The following is an 18,911-nucleotide window of genomic DNA, read 5'->3' as shown; positions in this document are numbered from 1 at the left end:
ATAGCTCTAAGCTTACTGAGAAAAAGCTAACATGGTTCGATTAAACATTGAAAAACCAGAACAACACCTGAGTGGTGCTAATGGTTCTAACCTGGTTGTCCCAGGAATTGCTAATAGATGTTTAGAAAGTACATACCAAAATATCCCCCCTTACCATTATGTTCTAAAGGGCTCTAGCCATAATTTTCTGTGTTCGCAAAAAAGTTGATGGTTAAATTTACTGACTGTTATTGATACTGCTGGTGTAAATAAGTTTAATTCTATAAAAAAAACTCCTTGAAGGTTGAATAGACTTGGAATAATGCCTAGTACCTTTCCCATCAGCTTGAAGAATGGTGTTGCTCGTATTAGGCTATACGCAGCAAGGCCATTAGCTGCTGGTTTGATAGGAAACACTGAATCAGTTTAGATAAAATGTTAGGTATAATGTTATAGAACAAGTACAAAGACCTATTGAATGGTGTTCAAGTCTTACAATTACTCAAAGACCGGATAGTAAAAGAGGATGTGTGTAGATTGAACTAATCATAACAAGCGTGCAAGAAGGGAACTCTAGCTTTTACTTAAGATTTTCAACATGCTTCATAAATTGTCAAAATATGCCATGTTTTCAAAATTACATGGCCATTCTTGCTTCTGGCTGGTTAAATTAGAAACATGCTGTAAACCGATAGCAACATTTGTCACAGCTTAGGGCAGTTTCTGTTTTGAACGTGTACCGATTAGCATTTCTTCAGCTCCCTAATATTTTCACTGTACAGTAAAATGAGTTTTTCAAGATTTAAAAAGCGTCATCTGTTTAATGAATGGCATCCTATTATATGGGTAAAACCATTGAGAACACTTAAAGAAGCTCAGTAAAGTGCTACGAGTGATCGACAAGTTGGGCTTGACACTCCACACGCAGAAACCCTTGGATACTAAGTTGTCAAGTTTTTTGGCAACATAGTTAGTGGTATGGGTGTAAAACCTGATCGCAGTACAATAGAAACTATTGATAACATGTCACCTCTTACCAATAAAGCAAAGGAGTAAAGATTCATTGGTATGGTTAACCACTTGATGAAATTAGGAAGTAAACTTGCAGGTTTATTTGCGCTGATTCATGAGGTTTCTGGTCAAAATTCCAAGTGGTTTTGGGGACCAAACAAAGAAGAGGCACTTTGCAAAATAAAACGAGAAATTTCTCAATAGCCCATGTTATGTACATATGATCTGAATGCTAAGGAAAGAGTAAGCAAATGTGAAAAAAATGCTCTTGGTGCTGTGTTGCTACAATCGACCAAAAATGGCGATAGGTTGTATTGAATATAATTTCAAAGGAATGTATGAAACGGAGTCAATATATGCTATGGTAAAAAATGAGTTACTTGAATTACTTAGGTATGTTAAAAATTTGATCATTATTGCAGAGGTTGCCAGTTCAAAATCATAAGTGACCAAAGGCTTTTAATAACCATTTTTGGTACATGTAAGAAGGATTTCTCACAATTTTCTTAACATTTAACGTGGTATGATTACACTTTTTTTTACTTCAGACAATAATATGTTTCATACCAACTATTCGAGTTGACCTAATGCATGTACATGCCTTGAGATAGAAAGCATTAAATGTCACACACTAGAAAATCGTGCACATGCCGTAGTATCTTGTTACTTTGGATGTTAAGGATGAACTAAATTTAAGGCTGTTTACGGAGATAGTTGTGCTAGAAAATGCTTAGTGTATATGCATATGGGATTGCCAAATAGTACACATGTGTCCAACAAAGAATTGCACCACTTATTTGCTGCCAGGGACTAGCTTAATGTCTACAGAAGACTTTTTGTTATTCAGCTACAGCATCTATACACCTAAAATATTGCGAGCTGTATATCTAGAAAAGTGTCAAAAAGACCGTCAATGTAATACCAAATGTCGAAAATGCGCGCTGCAACATTTTTTGTGGCCAGTAGTCAGCTGTGCCATTACAGATATGATAATCAGTTTTTATTCTTGTATTATGCATGTCCAAGTTAAGCATCGGCCAATGCAAGAACATGTGGGACCTTCATCACCATGATAAGTTGTTGGTAAACATGTATTCACCTTTAGAGGTGAGTTGTATCTAGTTATAATTAAATACTTTTCTAAATTGTTTAGGGCTTTGCCAATGGACAATCAGTTATCTACATGTAGATAGGTAGTTAATTTTAAAGATATCTGTTTAATAAGTTTAAAATCTTAAAGTGTGTAAAATCCGACAGCAGTGCTTGTAACCATAACCACAAGTTTAAGGATTCCACAATGAACCTGTGTTTCATATTGGCTACCACCAGCCCTAGATATGTATGTTTGAATGGCTTAGCAAAACCTGCAGTAAAAAGTTGAGCTTTTGTGGTGCATGACCCAAGGTAAATGTGTCGTCTTGTCAGCCCGTTGGACAACTTCACGCTCATCAGAAAATTCACCTAATTAGCTCGTGTTTGGCCGACCAATAAGGTTAACTTTAGGCATCTCCTACGAGATTGATGTAGACTATGTTCAATTAAAATAATATGATATATCGTGTAGGATTAGAACAATAAATCTTATTGGGTTAGGAAATTCAGGGTAAAGCGACTCCCCAGTCGTTTAGTTTGTCAAGTTTTGCATGTTAAAGCTCTTACTGACATAGAAACTAAAAGTACTGTGTCAAAGGAGAATACATTTTATAATAGATACTGGGTTAGGTCGGAACAAACCAAAACCAGGAGGATCAGGAAACACTTTTTTGTGTTATACCCTAATTTTTCTGGTAGTTTCAAGACATCTGATAAAGGCTAGGGTTCTAAAAGCCAACTGTCAGCTACCCTCAAGAGTGCCAGGGTTAAAATATATTTTGCCAAGCACACATCACAAGTTGAGAATGCATTGCCAAGTAGGAGCATGATACCAATAGATTGTCGGCCACCCATACATTAACAACAAAATAAAACAAAATGGGTGCGGACAGACTATTAGCAACCTGAGATACCCACAAGTGCTTCAGATGGAAACCAAAGTAATGCTTGGGTGACAATATTGAGTAGAACTAGCAAACATCCAATAGGCTGAGCGAGTACGGAGTTTATAGAAATGTACTGTATTTATAGCTTCAGATTTAGTTGTTACCCTCTACCTAGGTTCAGACAATGTTGGTTCGCGACAACTAGCTGTCTGTCAGTGGTGAAGTTCAGTGAATTCCCCTAACTTTAAATCAGAGTAATGCAGAGGTAATTGCTGTTGCAAAAATTAGCACTAGCTATATTGCTGGCCATACCCAAGTTTGGGTTGAAGCAAATTTACCTTCAGACAAACGACAGCCTGTTGGTGGGAGGTTCAATTAGCTACAAGCATCTGGGAAGTGGAGAGGTGCACAGGTTGCTGCCACCCCAGTATCCTGTGCTAGCCATGAGGTTAGCCTTGTTGAAACATGTGGTATGAGACCCAGAAATCACATAAAACCTGCTAAAAACAGCGGGTTTTTAGGTTGCAGAGAACTGCCACAGCTTAGATTATAAGTATTGAAATAGGACAACTCAACCTAAATAAGTAAATCAGCTTTCAATCATAGTATAAGATCAATTTGGTTTTGCGGGCTATCTTCATGTTTATGTATGAGTGTTCTGTTCTCATTTAACAACTTGGATTGAGCTTGCTAACTTCACTTAGTCTCAGTCTAGCTACCAATTTGACAAAGTAGTGATGACTATAAGCCATATTAGTGTACCGTTGGCTGGTATACATGCATGTCCGCCACCGTGTTTCAAGCTTGCCGCTTCTTAAAAAGCTTAACAGGATAATTACTTCTCAGTGGTAACCAGGCTTGTTTGAACCCCAAAGGCTACATCATGCATTTTCAACATTCCCACACAAGAAATAGCATGTTGTATGCGCGGCTACGCATATTTTAGACTTCGAGGTTTTGGGAGACTTGCCGGAACTCGAATCCAGGACCCCTAAAGCGATACCAAGTTTTGAGCCTAAGGTTTCAACAATAGAAACTAGATTTTGAAGTAAAAGGCTCTATATACATGTGTATATATATAAATGAACCGTGTCATGGAAAAGTTTTTCTTAAACCTTTATTCTTACTGGTAAGTGACCAATAGGAATCCAATATTGACTGCAGACATTCATGATTTTAGATTAGTTAGAAATATCCTCCCTATTTTAGCAATATCTACAGCGCTAACAAATTGATTAATGCAGTTCTCCAGAATTATGCTGAAAGTATAATCTGAAAATGTGATCAAAGCGTGGTAATTATATGGAAACCAAAAATTCGAAAGTATGTCATAATCTTTGAAAGCTGATTTTCATTTATTGCTCTGTAAGTGTTATCTTTATTCTGGCAGTATCTGAAAAACAGACCAATCAATTCGAAAGTTGAATTATGTTGAAAACTTGTACTGCACAAAAAGTTCAAAGTTTGCTAATTTTATATGAGCCGGAAATACAGAGCTGCATATTAAACACACGTTTCTGTGGCAAACATTTATCATTTTTTGGTAGCAGAGGAGTGTTGTTGCAATTTTTGTTATATCTCAAAAAGACTTTGTTCTATTAATCTAAAACTTGTACTAACATTTTATGCTTTACAAAACTCTCAAATTTTAGAAAGATTGTGTAAGCTTAAAGTTTTTAACAGCTAAATGAAGCTATGAGTTCGAGTTGACTTGGGTCTAAGTTTCAAAATAATGAATATGAATTTTGGCCAAGTTTTAGGTAATTTGGTCCAAAAGTACAGATATTCTTTTATTATTTGCAATTATTTTTTTATGTTTGTGATAATCGAACAGCAATGATGTTTTAAGTTTAAAATCTACAAAACTTGATTAGGGTCAACAAGCTCAGATCAAGCAAAATTTCAATTATCATGTTTATAGCTGTAAAAAGATCGATTGAACGCATTAGCTGATATCTGCTATCAGAACAATTTTAGCCTGTGACATCCTTACACACATACTTTGCTTCTGCGTGTTTTAATCCTAATCAATTTTTGTTGATTTTAACCTTGAAGCATTCTGGTAGTGGGATCACCTCAAACATAATCATCAATCGCAGATGGAAAAAAATATCGACGCTTTCTGATAAAATGTACTAAGTTTATTGTAAACTTATTTTAAAACCATTGCAACTCTTCAATTATAAATGTCGCATAACTGAGCCCATTATAATATCCTTTACGCTAGTAGCATATCTGAGCTTTTCTCTGTTTCTATGCGCAATGGATTTGTTTCGAAATGGCAGAGTTGGCCAAGAAAGCTAGAATATAGCTTTCATGATGCTTTCTTGCAAGGTTTGATGTAAAAACTACCACTGACTTTGGTGTGTACAATCCACTTGGATTTTTTTTATTTAGTTATTGTACACACTGCTATTCATTTGTCAAAGTGTACAGTTTTTGGTTTGGCTTCAATGATCGAAAAAATTTGGTTGCCTAAGCAAGGACAAAGCAACTAGACGTGCCAGCCTTCTTTTAAATTTATTTCAAAAATCCCAGCAGTCCTGTTATGGCATATCTCTATTTATTCCAGTATTGTTCCAGTATTCCTTTAAGTACTATGACATTCTTTCTGAACACAAAGTAAAATGGTTTGGTTGACTTGAGAATTTCAATAAATTGACATTTGCAATATTGGTTGGTAGAGTGATGTTTTGTGTAGTGGGTAGTGGTGTAATTGCACTGAACTCATGTAGCCTTGAAAAGGTTATAAAAAGTCTTCTAAACTATGATGAAATCATGTTGAGAAGCCAAGTATATATTTCATTGTTAAAAAAGAATAAAGAGAAAAATATATTTTATTTTGGTAAATAAATGGGATTATTAATTTAGCAGCATCTGAGTTCATGACAAAAAGTTACCAACCAAATCCACTTTCAATACATTGCAAGTTAAAGTTGTTATAAAAATTAAATTTGCAAAGAGCATTATATGTATTATTAACACAGTAAAATTATTTCCCAAAGTGAGCTGAAGTGTGCAAAATACAACTCATGAAGTGGTGTAATGAGAGGTTTGAACAGAAGAGCTAATGTCGGATTTCCATGCAACTTCTCATTTGGCTGCGGAAATAAGTTACTTTGGGCAGATGACACATGTAATGGCCTTGTATGAACTGTACGGTGGGCAAGGAACTCCTAATTCACAGTCAGGGCAGGTGAAGTAAAATACTGCTCCACTTTCATTAGCGCTCTCACCATCTATGTACTCTGGATCGGCATCAATGCACTCAAATGTAGTCCTGCCAGCACGGTTGTAGTAATCAGACATCAAGTAACCTAAAAGAGGTAAACATAGAATTACCCTTTGTGAACTGATCTTAATGTTTCTATTTGCAGCAGAAATTGTTATACAGTTAATAATTAGCACGTGCATGTACTACCTAAAACCTATAAACTTTGTAAACAAACATAACATAATATATTAAAAACATGAGTTGGTGAAACTAGACTATTTTTCAGCAAACGTAATTAAAGTGTTAGTACAAAACATTGTATTTGTCAATCATGTGTTTTAATATGACCTCAGTAAGTTTAACTATACTATCATAGATTAAATAATGTCATCACAACCTACTAATATTCTCCATTTCATAAATATCACATAATTATCTACCGATAACCATGACTAAAGATCTTAGAAAGTGAGCAGAAGGTCTCTATAGTCATGCGATAAACTAATCATAAGCTTGTAAGTTCACAGCGTCACAGAAATATTTTTAGTCATACCAATATAGCAGAGATATTTTAATTTTAGTATTGATGACAATTTTCTAAACAAAACGTTTAATTAATGATGTAAACATCAATGATTAGCCAATGACTGAGGGTAAGACAGAAGCCCACATAGTATCTGGTCACCATATTAACAGATTTCATCAATCCACCATCCATACTACATCGATCTGGCTCCACAGCAAAGTAGATGCTAGTAAATCTCGGTTTAAGCAGATTAAAAAACAGTGAGGATGTCAGTGTTATACTTTTATGTCCCCCATCATTTTTGAGCAGTTGTAATATAATTTAACTATTAGCTCGTTCATACCTTCATATTCGAATATCCATTCATTACTAGGGCAGCTCCTTTTTCAAGGAACCATTATAGTAGATGATCTGGGTTTAGCATAGCAGACAGCACACGGAGCATTTCGGTCTTGAGCATAATTGCTGAAAATACCATAACCACCACTTTCGTATTCTGTACCTGCTAAATAGGCAACCCAGGAAGTCAATGTTCTGTCAATGTTATACTCAGCATCATTTACCATGCACTGGTAGTTGCCTCCTCCTCCTAGATCAGAATACCGAGCTCCTCCACTGAAACCTAAACAGTCATAACACATATTTATGACGTACCAGCTTCTGACTATAATTATGGTCTCAGCATGACTTTATAGACAATACAGTGCCTAAGACAAGTAATGAGCTGTTACATTTGGAGGTGTTCAACCAATTTATTTACTCACTTAATATCTTTATAACAAACCATGTGCACTTATGTAATTGAAATGATAATTTGTCATACCATGAAAAATAGCAAAACGGCAAACTGGGTGGCATAAATACCTTGGTAACCAAAAGTTTGACGTAAACTGTAATTGTAAATATAAGAATTATAATTATAAAAATTGTCACTAAAACCTTTGACATATTGTTGCAGATTTGAGTTCAGCTTTTTGATTAGTTCAGCTGGATTAAATTAAATCCTGCTCATTTGTTTGTGGCTAAAATTTTCATGTTATTGAAAGTTAATTGTCATATTTCAAACCAAAAAGCCATTTACCTGTCACCCATTATGGTCAACTATTGGATCAAAAGGCAGAAAAACTGATAGCTTGCAATAGGACAAAATACAACAAAATAATACGTCAGCTAACCAAACATTCAATGCAAATACTAAACTTTTTAAATCAAGCTCAAAAATTGCTCAAATTTGAAACACACTCCTACACAATTTGCTAAAGTTTAAGATTATTATCTAGCAATTTTGAGCAATTTGTGACATTGTAGAGGAGCTGTTTTACAGATCCCTAAAAAAATTCCACATTTTGATTAATCCCTCTTTGCTTTGACTATTATTCTTAGTGTTTGCATAACACTATCTAACACTAGCACTAGCACTAACACTAATACTAGCAGTAACACTAACATTAGAACTAACACTAACACTAACCCTAACCCTAACCCTAACACTAACACTAACACCGATTCTTTTTGTGCACCTGTGAGTAGCGGTTCAGGTACTACAAGTTCCTAATAACCAGCAATAGCATGAGCAGTACTTGTTTGTGGCAACAGTTTTGAAATTACCAAATTAGCAAAAAAATACCTTATACAGCTAGCTGCAGTTTTTACATATACTAGCTGCATTACCCATGTTCGGGAAAAGATTTACGTAAAGCAATAGTTTTATTGAGAGTTGTCTTTCATACTGTAAAACAACTCCAAATATGCAATCTATTGAAATTTTTGTGCTAATCTGATCGCTTACACATATGCAGTTGTACATGTCAATAATGTTAGAGAGACCAATGGAAATATTCAATGTGTTTTACAGCTAGTCTACGATGCATCAGTCTCGAACCACTCAAATCGGAATTGTCCTAATTTTGTACACAGAACTGAAAATGAAATTGACAATGCTAGGCAAACTTAAGTTCTTCAAACTGGCAGTATGGAAAAGTTTTACATATTTTAAATTTAAATGTTTTAAGAAATTCTATAAACTACATGTATTTTGCTATTGCACTGCTAAGCTATCGCCAGCATTTATTGAATTGAGACTTCTACATGCTTGAAACACTAATCATGACTCACCAGTTCTTTGTCTATAGCCTGTGTTTTGACATTGTATATACAAACTGTGCAGCAGTAATGTGGTCGTGTTGATAAAATTTATTATCAATAAAATCTGCTATATAAACTACATATATGGCCTCTCGCCTTTCCAATGTAAGGCATTATATCTGGAGCATTTTTGAACATTCGTCCTTTAGAAAAATTCGGCCCTATACTGTGTTACAGGACTGTAGTCAAGTGCAAAGTTTTCTGTCCATACACGGCGCCTGGTAGCAGCTGCTGTAGTTAGTGCATCTCGCTGTTGTCCCCATTTCATCTGCTTCTGAAAATTCAGCTTGCCGAGCAGCTGTTGTAGCTAGTACATAATGTTCTTTTTGCCGCTGCATCTGCTCGGAGGTTTCTGCACGTCTGGCTGATGTAGCGGCTGCTGTGAACCGTTTGAGTCACTGCTGGGTCGGTTCAGTGGTCTCTGTACTTCTAGTGGATGCAGCATCTATTCTGGCCTGCTCTTGATGTACCTGTGTTTGTTCAACGGTTTCTGCTCTTCTAGCAGCTGCTAATATGTTTCGTTGTAGGCATAGCTGTGTTTGCTCTGCAATTTCTGCACTTCTAGCAGATGCAGTAGCTATTCTGTTTTGTTGCAGGCGTAGCTGTGTTTGCTCTGCAGTTTCTGCTCGTCTAGCTGCTGCTTTGCGAATTCGGTCTCTTTCTCTAAGGGAATCAATCTGTTCTTGCGTTTGGGCAGTAGGCTTTTTGGGAGGCATTGTACCGCTTCAAGCATTTCTAAAATTGAATGAGATGGTGTGCTTTTTTGTAATATACGCTTCTCGGTTTCTTTTCACCGTCGCCTATCGCAACACTTGGAGTGCCCGTGCAAGTTCTGTAGTAGCTGTAGTTCTGTAGTACTCGTAGCTGGAACAAAAGTAACTCAGCTGCAGAAGGAAATGAACATGTTTACTATCCCAAAAAGTGGCAATCCAACGTTTTCAACCCTTTCACTGAAGTAGACTCATTCATGCGCTTCCTATGTTCGACCGCCGTAAACACATTTTTGTAACTTTCCCAGCAATTGCTAGCAACTGAATTTTATTATTCATTGAAAACATAACCAACGATCTTTGAGACTTCTTTGATAGTGACAGTGTTGTCCAAAGATTTCTCTATAAAATTAGCCTAAAGTTTAATATTTTAATCTTGTTTTAGGAATTTCCACCTTAAAAATGAGCATTTTAGTGTAAGTTGATCAAAGGCGTCCGAGTTAGGAAAACGAATAACTACTTATGTTGATGACATTGTAGCCAATTCATATTTTTGTGATTACACAGATAAAACAAACGTTCCAGATGGAGTTCCAAATTGAAAAAAATATGATGAAGCAATATCGGCAAAATGGCTGGCAGTAGGCCAATAGCTAAATTTGTACATGGACGCAAGTGAAAGGGTTATGTATTGAAAGTGTGGCAATTCATAGACAATACAACATTGAATAAGAAGCACTTACCTTTTCAATGTGGAAATTTAGTAGGTGAGAATTGGGTTTTTCCAGTGGCCGCAAGAAACAAACGTTTATGCGACCTTCTCGGTACCTGTTGGCAGTAAATATTAATTGTGTGTAAATTACTATGCGCTAACTGGAGATGACGTGATTTTTATGTAAAAACGATGAATAAGTAATGTATTAGAGGCGTGTGCTAACCGGAGATTCTCGTTAATGTGCCCTAGATACCTAGTAGCGGCTAATAGTTTGAAAAGTATGGTACTCTATAAAGCGGACAGACAAATAGATAGATAGACAGATAGACAGACAGACAACGATTGGCGTTTATATAGTAGATAACTGCACTAAAATAGTGACAAACTATATATCATGTGCAACTCCACCATGTTACCCTTACGTATTTGATAATACCTTCAAACTATTATTGTATGTACTTGAAAAGGTTTAGGTGGATCAGTGAGCATCGCTAAAAGGATAATGGTCTTGTCTTTTTATCTTTACTTTAGCATGCTACTTGCTGACTTTTCAGTTAAAATATTATGAGATGCGACATGTATTTTAAGGAGCCAAGATGAAAAAACAAGTCAAATACAAAACACAAATTTAGACTTATCACTTGAACACTTGCATTTTATTTTAATTTTTAGCAACGAGAAAGGTAATTGCAGTGAAACTTTCAAAGTAAAAGCAATTTTTTCAAGAAAATTAGCTTTATCCAACAAACAACTGTTACTCATAAAGGTAAATACATACCTTTATAAAGGAGCATTGCATCAGATCCACATGTGGTTCTCCCCCATCTAGTATAGACAGTACCACCTGCTGCATCTCCAGATTCTCCTTGAAGACCAGGTTCACCTAGTGCCCTGAAAGGAAAATATGATAAGGATTTTTTGTAAAATATATGTACATGTATATGCACTTATATATAAATATATATGCATATGTGAATGTTTGTATATATTAGTTCAATGCCTGACTTTGCACACGTAATGACAAAAAGTTTTGGCACTGAACCTTTATTTTTATTCAACATATAACAACAGTTACCACTCTCACTTTCAAACTTCATATCACGTGAAAAGTTTTGTTTGCAATTCGAATATATTAGGGAAAAATAAAAGAGGTGCGAAGGTTTTTTAATTTTTTCAAACAACGGTAACTTTTAATTTGAAAAATCGAAATCAGTTTTTATTGAAATATGCTAAAAGAAAATAAAACAACTGTACAGGTCTTTAAAGGTAACTGTAAAATAATTAGCAAGTAATGGTTAAATAAAGTTTGTTTTGCTATTACTACAACAAAAATTATTTGGTATGTAATTATACAATTTTTACAATCGTTTCAGTGTTTTAGCGAAAATATCTTTTGGAGTGTTACAGAAACCCATGTTGTTTATTTAGTGCTAACACTGCCTAATAAAAATCATCAGCATGTTATACAAGTAGTGCAAATATTAAAAAATTTAAAAATGATAACACAACAATATGTCCACATTGGCAACTATAGTTACCCATAGTTGTATATAGTTGTCTAAAGTTGTATATATATGTGTGCATCTGTGTGCGTGCGTGCATGCATGTGTGTGCATGTGAGTGTGCATGTGAGTGTGCATGTGAGCATGCTTATCTGTGAGTTAATTTATGTGTAAATCCATATGTGTGTGTGAGTATGAGTGTGAGAGCAAGTGTGGGCGTGTGTGCGAGTGTGTGCATGTGCGTGTGTGTGTACGTGTGCGTGCGTGCGTGCACACCTAATACCCTAATATTCACCTAATACCCTTGTATTAGGTGAAGTAGAAAAAGTATGATTTCTCATCGATGCTACAACAAGCGCTTGAAAAAGACACAAAGTCTCAGCAAGGCAGTTATGATGTTGAAATCAATTATTGTTAAAGTTAAATAGTTTTTGAACAGGCTTCACATAAACTGAATATACAATTGTATACATTTGACAGTTTTGTAACAAAAGATGATTGTTCTGGGTGTTTAATTATTTTAACATGGTCTTTATCAACATAAAAATTGTTGTTTTCTTTTTTTAGTACTTTTCTTTTTTTTGGCTGCAAACATATTTGGTGTTAGTTCTCTTGCCACTTTCAATTCTACCATAAAGGGTAAGGGAAAATAGAGCTTTTGTTTTACTAAATAGAAATTAACGCAAACAAACAGAGTTATCTATATTAACGCCTAGAAATTGCTAAATGAACAAGAATATTTCAAACCCACGTAAGTCACGTGTTTTTAACTGTTGTAAGAAATATGTAGGATATTTTAACGAAAGATAACGGGCAGAAAACGTTTTTCTTATTTGCTCTCGTTGTAAGGCATATTTTAATCAACATGCATGGCATGTAACTAGATGCAATGCATATTGACAGACAATAATAATGCATATACTAACATGCAATATCCATTACTATTAGAATGCTAAAAGTTGAGCATTTTATCTAGCTAACCATGCATCCAGTTTCAGGTAGGATTGCTATGGCAGAGGTATGTTCAAACAAATCACACTGTCTATTTTGTTTTACAAAAACAATTACACATTCTATATAGTAAAACAAAGGCAACTCTAAGAGTTTTCACTTCACTAAAAATCCCTTTACCATATTAATGCATTATGTTAAATCTAAGCATTATACAGTACTAGCTAATTGCCTGGGATTACCCGGGTAATAAAACATACTTTACATGGAAAAACTTTTTTACCTTGTATGAGGTTTACCATTTTAACTTCTAAACTTCATATCGTGAAACAAATATTTGTGCGGTTGAAATGAATAAAATAAATATAACCAATGTAAAAGTGTTTAAAAGCAAAAGAGTTAGTGAGTGAGGACTAAATATTCAAAGTGGTATTCAATTGTTTTATGGACAATACAGGTACCTCTAGATACTGGTAAAAACGCATAGCAGTAAAGCGTCTGAGGTTACTTTGTTTATATAGTCACATATAGACATAATAGATGTATTATGTATATATATTACGTATATATATGCATACGACGTAGAATTTGTATATATATGTACATATATATTTGTACATATATATATATACATATATATATATATATATATATATATATATATATATATATATATATATATATATATATATATATATATATATATATATATATATATATATATATGCATATATATGTCGTATATATATGCATACGACGTAGAATTTGTATATATATGTACATATATATTTGTACATATATATATATATATATATACATATATATATATATATATATATATATATATATATATATATATATATATATATATATATATATATATATATATAGTCAGTAAACATATATATAGACAGTAAACATATATACATGGTCAGTAAACTGCTGACCATGCATGGAGCACTCCACCCAAAATCTGATACTACTAGATTGTATTTTGATAGGAAAGATGGCGGTAGGGGACTCAAAAGTGTACAGCAGACAGTGAAAGAGGAGAGCAAAGCATGAAAACATATGCAGCCTCCATGGCCATCTCAGATAAGTTGCTAGCTGATCTTCAATCTGCTGCTCTTAGAACGGACCTACGCCCTGATGATGAGGAAATTGTCTGGCACACGAAACCTCTTCATGGTGCTTACCACCAACTAATATGTAAGGTTGGCGATCTTCACCAGACATATATGTGGCTGAACAAAGGAAACCTAACAGCCAATACAGAGTCTCTAATCATGGCAGCCCAGGAGCAAGTGCTCCCAACAAGGCAACTCCAAACGAAAATCTATCACACTAGAGACGATCCTAGATGCAGACTGTGCAAAGATGCACCTGAGACCATCCCACACATCATCATTGGGAAAAGTGCGCTATTGGGAACAGCTAAGATCTTGAGGCGAGTGCTCAAACTCCCAGGTCTCTGGTAGGAGACCCGAGTTAGAGCAGAGTTTACCACCCATACGGGGTATCCGGGGTGAGAAAACAATTTCTTTTAAATTATATATATATATTTATATGCAGTATATATGTATATATATATATATATATATATATATATATATATACATATATATATAAATGTATATATGTATATAGCAGTATATATGTATATATATATATGTATATATATATATATATATATATATATATATATATATATATATATATATATATATATATATATATATATATATATATATATATATCTTCCCACAGGACAGATAGCGCAGTTGGTAAGTATCGGGACGGTGATCATGAACACAAAAGTAGGGGTTGGGGAGTAGGGTCCTCGGTTCAAACCCCAACAACTGCACTTTTCTGGTGGTCCTTTGACAAGACCCTTGCTTGTATAACGTCTACAACCTCTATGATGAGTGCAATAACCAAAGCCATGCCGGCTCAGACGTCGCCCGGTCAAACAAGGTCTGCGCTGCTTGTAGCTGAACCAGCACAAGGCAGGGAAAAATGGGCTACTGGTTCAAAACGGATGAGATGGACTCGGACTGATAACACGGACCTCATGCAGTGCTACTTTATGAGTGAACCTCAAAAGTGGGGCTATATGGGAAGGATGCGGCAACTGTGGATAAACATGCGCCCTGAATTGCCACTAACCGCTAAGCAACTTGTAGCTCAGAGGAGTAACATAATCAAGCGGCACCTCATATTGGAACTTGAGGTAGATGAAATTAGGTAACAGTTCACTCAAGTAACCTCAACCAACGAGGAGTGCATATCAACACACACTGTGACGCATACACGATCATGTGTTGACTCACGGGTTGAAGAAGACATGCACTTGGACCTTGACCCAAGGGTGAGAGAGCTTGCGGAAAATATCATCAACAAGATGTTAGCTGCTAATGATTATGGAAGCAGGGAACCACTACGAAGATTTAGCAAGGCCATACCTAAGAAGCTGTTAGAAGACATTAACATGGCACTGGAGTCGATCTCAACTAGATCAATCAGTGAGACTAATGCCTTAATCTACAGTACAGCAACCGTCATCTTTGAGGAGATGGATATTAAGCCAATGCCAACAAGGCTTCAAGAGATTCCATCCTGGCAGCTGAGGCTACAAAATAAGATCAAGGACTTGCGCAAGAAAGTTAGTAGGCTCAGTGAAAGATCTAACCACAGTTTGGAGCGTCCAAAAAGGGAAGCCACAATAGAAGCTCTAGAATCTGCCAAACAGCAGCTAGTAGCACTCTCGGCACGACTGAAGCGGTACACCAAAGAGCGGGATAACAAGAGCATGAACAAACTGTTCATCAATAATCCATCTAAAGTGTATTCCCAGTTCAAAGGTGAACTGCAGAGGCCAATGTCTGAGCCTCCCCGATCTAGCACTTCAAAGTTCTGGAAGGACATCTGGGAGAAAGAGACTACTTATAACACCACTGCGAATTGGCTGAAGAGGCTTAAAGAGAACCATCAACACACAGTGGCTCAGCAAGGACTCACCATCAGCAAAGAGGACATCAAGTGCAGAGTGCAGTGTATGAAGAACTGGGCAGCACCTGGCCATGACATGATTCAAGCCTTCTGGTTAAAGAAATTGACATCACTTCACACTAGAATGGCTATGCAGATGGAATGCCTAATAGAACAAGGTGACCATCCACAATGGCTGACCAAAGGACGAACTGTACTTTTGATAAAAGATCCAAAGCAGGGGCCGATTCCCAAAAACTATCGACCAATAACGCGCTTGCCCACCACTTGGAAATTGCTCTCAGGAATAGTTGCAGACAAACTGGAAGAGCGCATGAGTCACTATTTGACCAGTGCTCAGAAAGGAATTGGGCGCAACACCCGAGGAGCTAAACGTCAGTTACTGGTGGATCGGACGGTCTGTCAAGACAGCAGGAGAAGGCAAACCAATCTTGCCATGGCGTGGATTGACTACAAAAAGGCCTATGACTCAATTCCCCATAGTTGGATACTTGAGTGCCTCAGTATGTACAATGTTCACCCTGCTCTTTGTGGCATTCATAAAGATGTCAATGACCAAATGAAAGACGGAACTGGAAGCTAATGGCAAAAAGCTGGCGAGTGTACAAATTAAGCGAGGCATCTATCAAGGCGACTCCTTATCACCGCTGCTCTTCTGCATATTCCTAAACCCTCTAAGCAATATGCTGGAGGAGACTCAATATGGGTACCAGTTTAAGAGTGGCACCAAGATAAACCACCTCTTCTACATGGATGACATCAAGCTGTACGCTGACAAAGAAAGGGACATTGGTTCGCTAATACACCTCACTCAGGTATATAGCAAGGACGTCGGAATGGCCTTCGGTATTGAGAAATTTGGAAGGCTAATTCTTAAGAAAGGCCATTCTATGCTCACAGATGGCCTAAAAATGCCAAATGGTACCATCAAAGATATAGAAGAAGGGTACAAGTACTTAGGGATTATGCAAAGCAACATCAACCACGAAACCGAGGTACATCACAAAGCCATTACCAAATACAAGAAACTCCTTCGGCAGGTCTTACGGAGCCAGCTCAATGCCAAGAACCAAATCATGGCAATAAATACCTACGCACTGCCAGTAATAAGATATCCAGCAGGCATATTAAAGTGGACTGAAGAAGCCATCAAAGAAACAGATATAGCAACTCGTAAACTGCTGACCACGCATGGAGCACTCCACCCCAAAATCTGATACTACTAGATTGTATCTTGATAGGAAAGATGGCGGTAGGGGACTCCAAAGAGTACAGCAGACAGTGAAAGAGGTGGAGCAAAGCATCAAAGCATATGCAGCCTCCATGGCCATCTCAGATAAGTTGCTAGGTGAATTTCAATCGGCTGCTCTTACAACGGACCTACGCCCTGATGATGAGGAAATTGACTGGCACACGAAACCTTTTCATGGTGCTTACCACCAACTAATATCTAAGGTTGGCGATCTTCACCAGACATATATGTGGCTGAACAAAGGAAACCTAATGGCCAATACCGAGTCGCTAATCAAGGCAGCCCAGGAGCAAGTGCTCCCAACAAAGAAACTCCAAACGAAAATCTATCACACCAGAGACGATCCTAGATGCAGACTGTGCAAAGATGCACCTCAGACCATCCAACACATCATCAGTGGATGCAGGCAGCTAGCAGGGAACGCATACACTGAGCGGCATGATCATGTCACAGGTATTGTGTATAGAAGTCTATGTGATGAGTATGGTCTTAATAAACCACAACACTGGTGGGAAGCTCCTGATAAGGTGAATGAAAATGACCGCGCTAAGATCCTTTGGGACTTCTACATCCAAACTGACAAGCATGTCCTAGCAAACCAACCAGATATAGTGGTGGTAGACAAGGAGATCAAAAGGGCTACTATAATAGATATAGCAGTACCCAATGACTACAATATAGCCAGCAAAGAAAAAGAAAAGGTAGAGAAATATCTCCCTCTTGGAGAAGAAATTGAAAAATGCTGGAATGTAAGAACAACTGTAATCCCAGTAGTCATTGGAGCACTGGGCGCAATAACACCGGCGCATAAAATGTGGCTTGCCCAAATACCATCAACAATCAACTCAGGTGAGTTGCCGAAAAGTGCGTTATTGGGAACAGCTAAGATCTTGAGGCGAGTGCTCAAACTCCCAGGTCTCTGGTAGGAGACCCGAGTCTGAGCAGAATTTACCACCCATACGGGGTATCCGGGTTAAGGAAACATTTTTTTATATATATGGTAGGAAGTCAACTCTTGTTGGTAATGGGATTTGTGTCCTTTGCCTAAGCTCTAAGCTGCACTGATTAGGCTTCAATAGCCGAAACAGTACTGTCTGTAGCTTGAGTATATGCTCCCTTACTTCGGTTTGGTTGAGCACTCTGTGAGAGGTGCGGCACTATTAGCCTTTGTGCAAAGCTCATCACTTTTGTGATTTGAGCACTCTGGTGCCAGCACATTGACTTTCTTAAAGTCTGTGAGGCAACTTAGTTGTTTCGTGGCAGGAAGTCAACTGTCATTGGTAATGGGATTTGTGTCCCTTGCCTAAGCTCTGAGCTGTAATGATGAGGCTTCAATAGCCGAAACCGGACTGTCTGTAGCATGAGTATATACTCCCTTACTTCGGTTTGGTTGAGCACTCTGTGAAAGGTGCGGCACTATTAGCCTTTGTGCAAAGCTGATCACTTTTGTTATTTGAGCATTTTGGTGCCAGCACATTGACTTTCTTAAAGTCTGCGAGGCAACTTAGTTGTTATGTAGCAGGAAGTCAACTCTCCTTGGTAATGGGATTTGTGTCCCTTGCCTAAGCTCTGAGCTGCACTGATGAGGCTTTAATAGCCGAAACAGTACTGTCTGTAGCATGAGTATATGCTCTGTTACTTCGGTTTGGTCGAGCACTCTGTGAGAGGTGCGGCACTATTAGCCTTTGAGCAAAGCTCATCACTTTTGTGATTTGAGCACTCTGGTGCCAGCACATTGACTTTCTTAAAGTCTGCGAGGCAACATAGTTGTTTCGTGGCAGGAAGTCAACTGTCATTGGTAATGGGATTTGTGTCCCTTGCCCAAGCTCTGAGCTGCACTGATGAGGCTTCAATAGCTGAAACAGTAATGTCTGTAGCATGAGTATATATACATATATATACATATATATATATATAT

The 18,911-nt window shown here is 37.0% G+C and overlaps 1 protein-coding gene across 1 annotated transcript in view; it reads right to left on the bottom strand.

Moving 5' to 3' along the window:
- Positions 1-3,348: 3,348 nt before the first annotated feature.
- The window catches only part of LOC137400973 (uncharacterized), a 30,476-nt gene continuing 14,913 nt past the window's right edge, over positions 3,349-18,911 (bottom strand). Inside the window, exons 7-10 of the mRNA XM_068087312.1 lie at positions 11,058-11,170; positions 7,212-7,331; positions 6,088-6,286; positions 3,349-3,469 (exon numbers count right to left, since the gene is read on the bottom strand). Coding sequence (XP_067943413.1) covers positions 3,349-3,469; positions 6,088-6,286; positions 7,212-7,331; positions 11,058-11,170 — 553 coding nt within the window. The remainder of the gene's footprint in view (positions 3,470-6,087; positions 6,287-7,211; positions 7,332-11,057; positions 11,171-18,911) is intronic.

Source organism: Watersipora subatra, chromosome 7 (assembly GCF_963576615.1).
Source record: "Watersipora subatra chromosome 7, tzWatSuba1.1, whole genome shotgun sequence".
NCBI classification, from domain to species: domain Eukaryota; kingdom Metazoa; phylum Bryozoa; class Gymnolaemata; order Cheilostomatida; family Watersiporidae; genus Watersipora; species Watersipora subatra.
The sequence above is the reverse complement of the archived record's forward strand: the minus strand, read 5'-3'. Positions and strand labels throughout refer to the sequence as shown.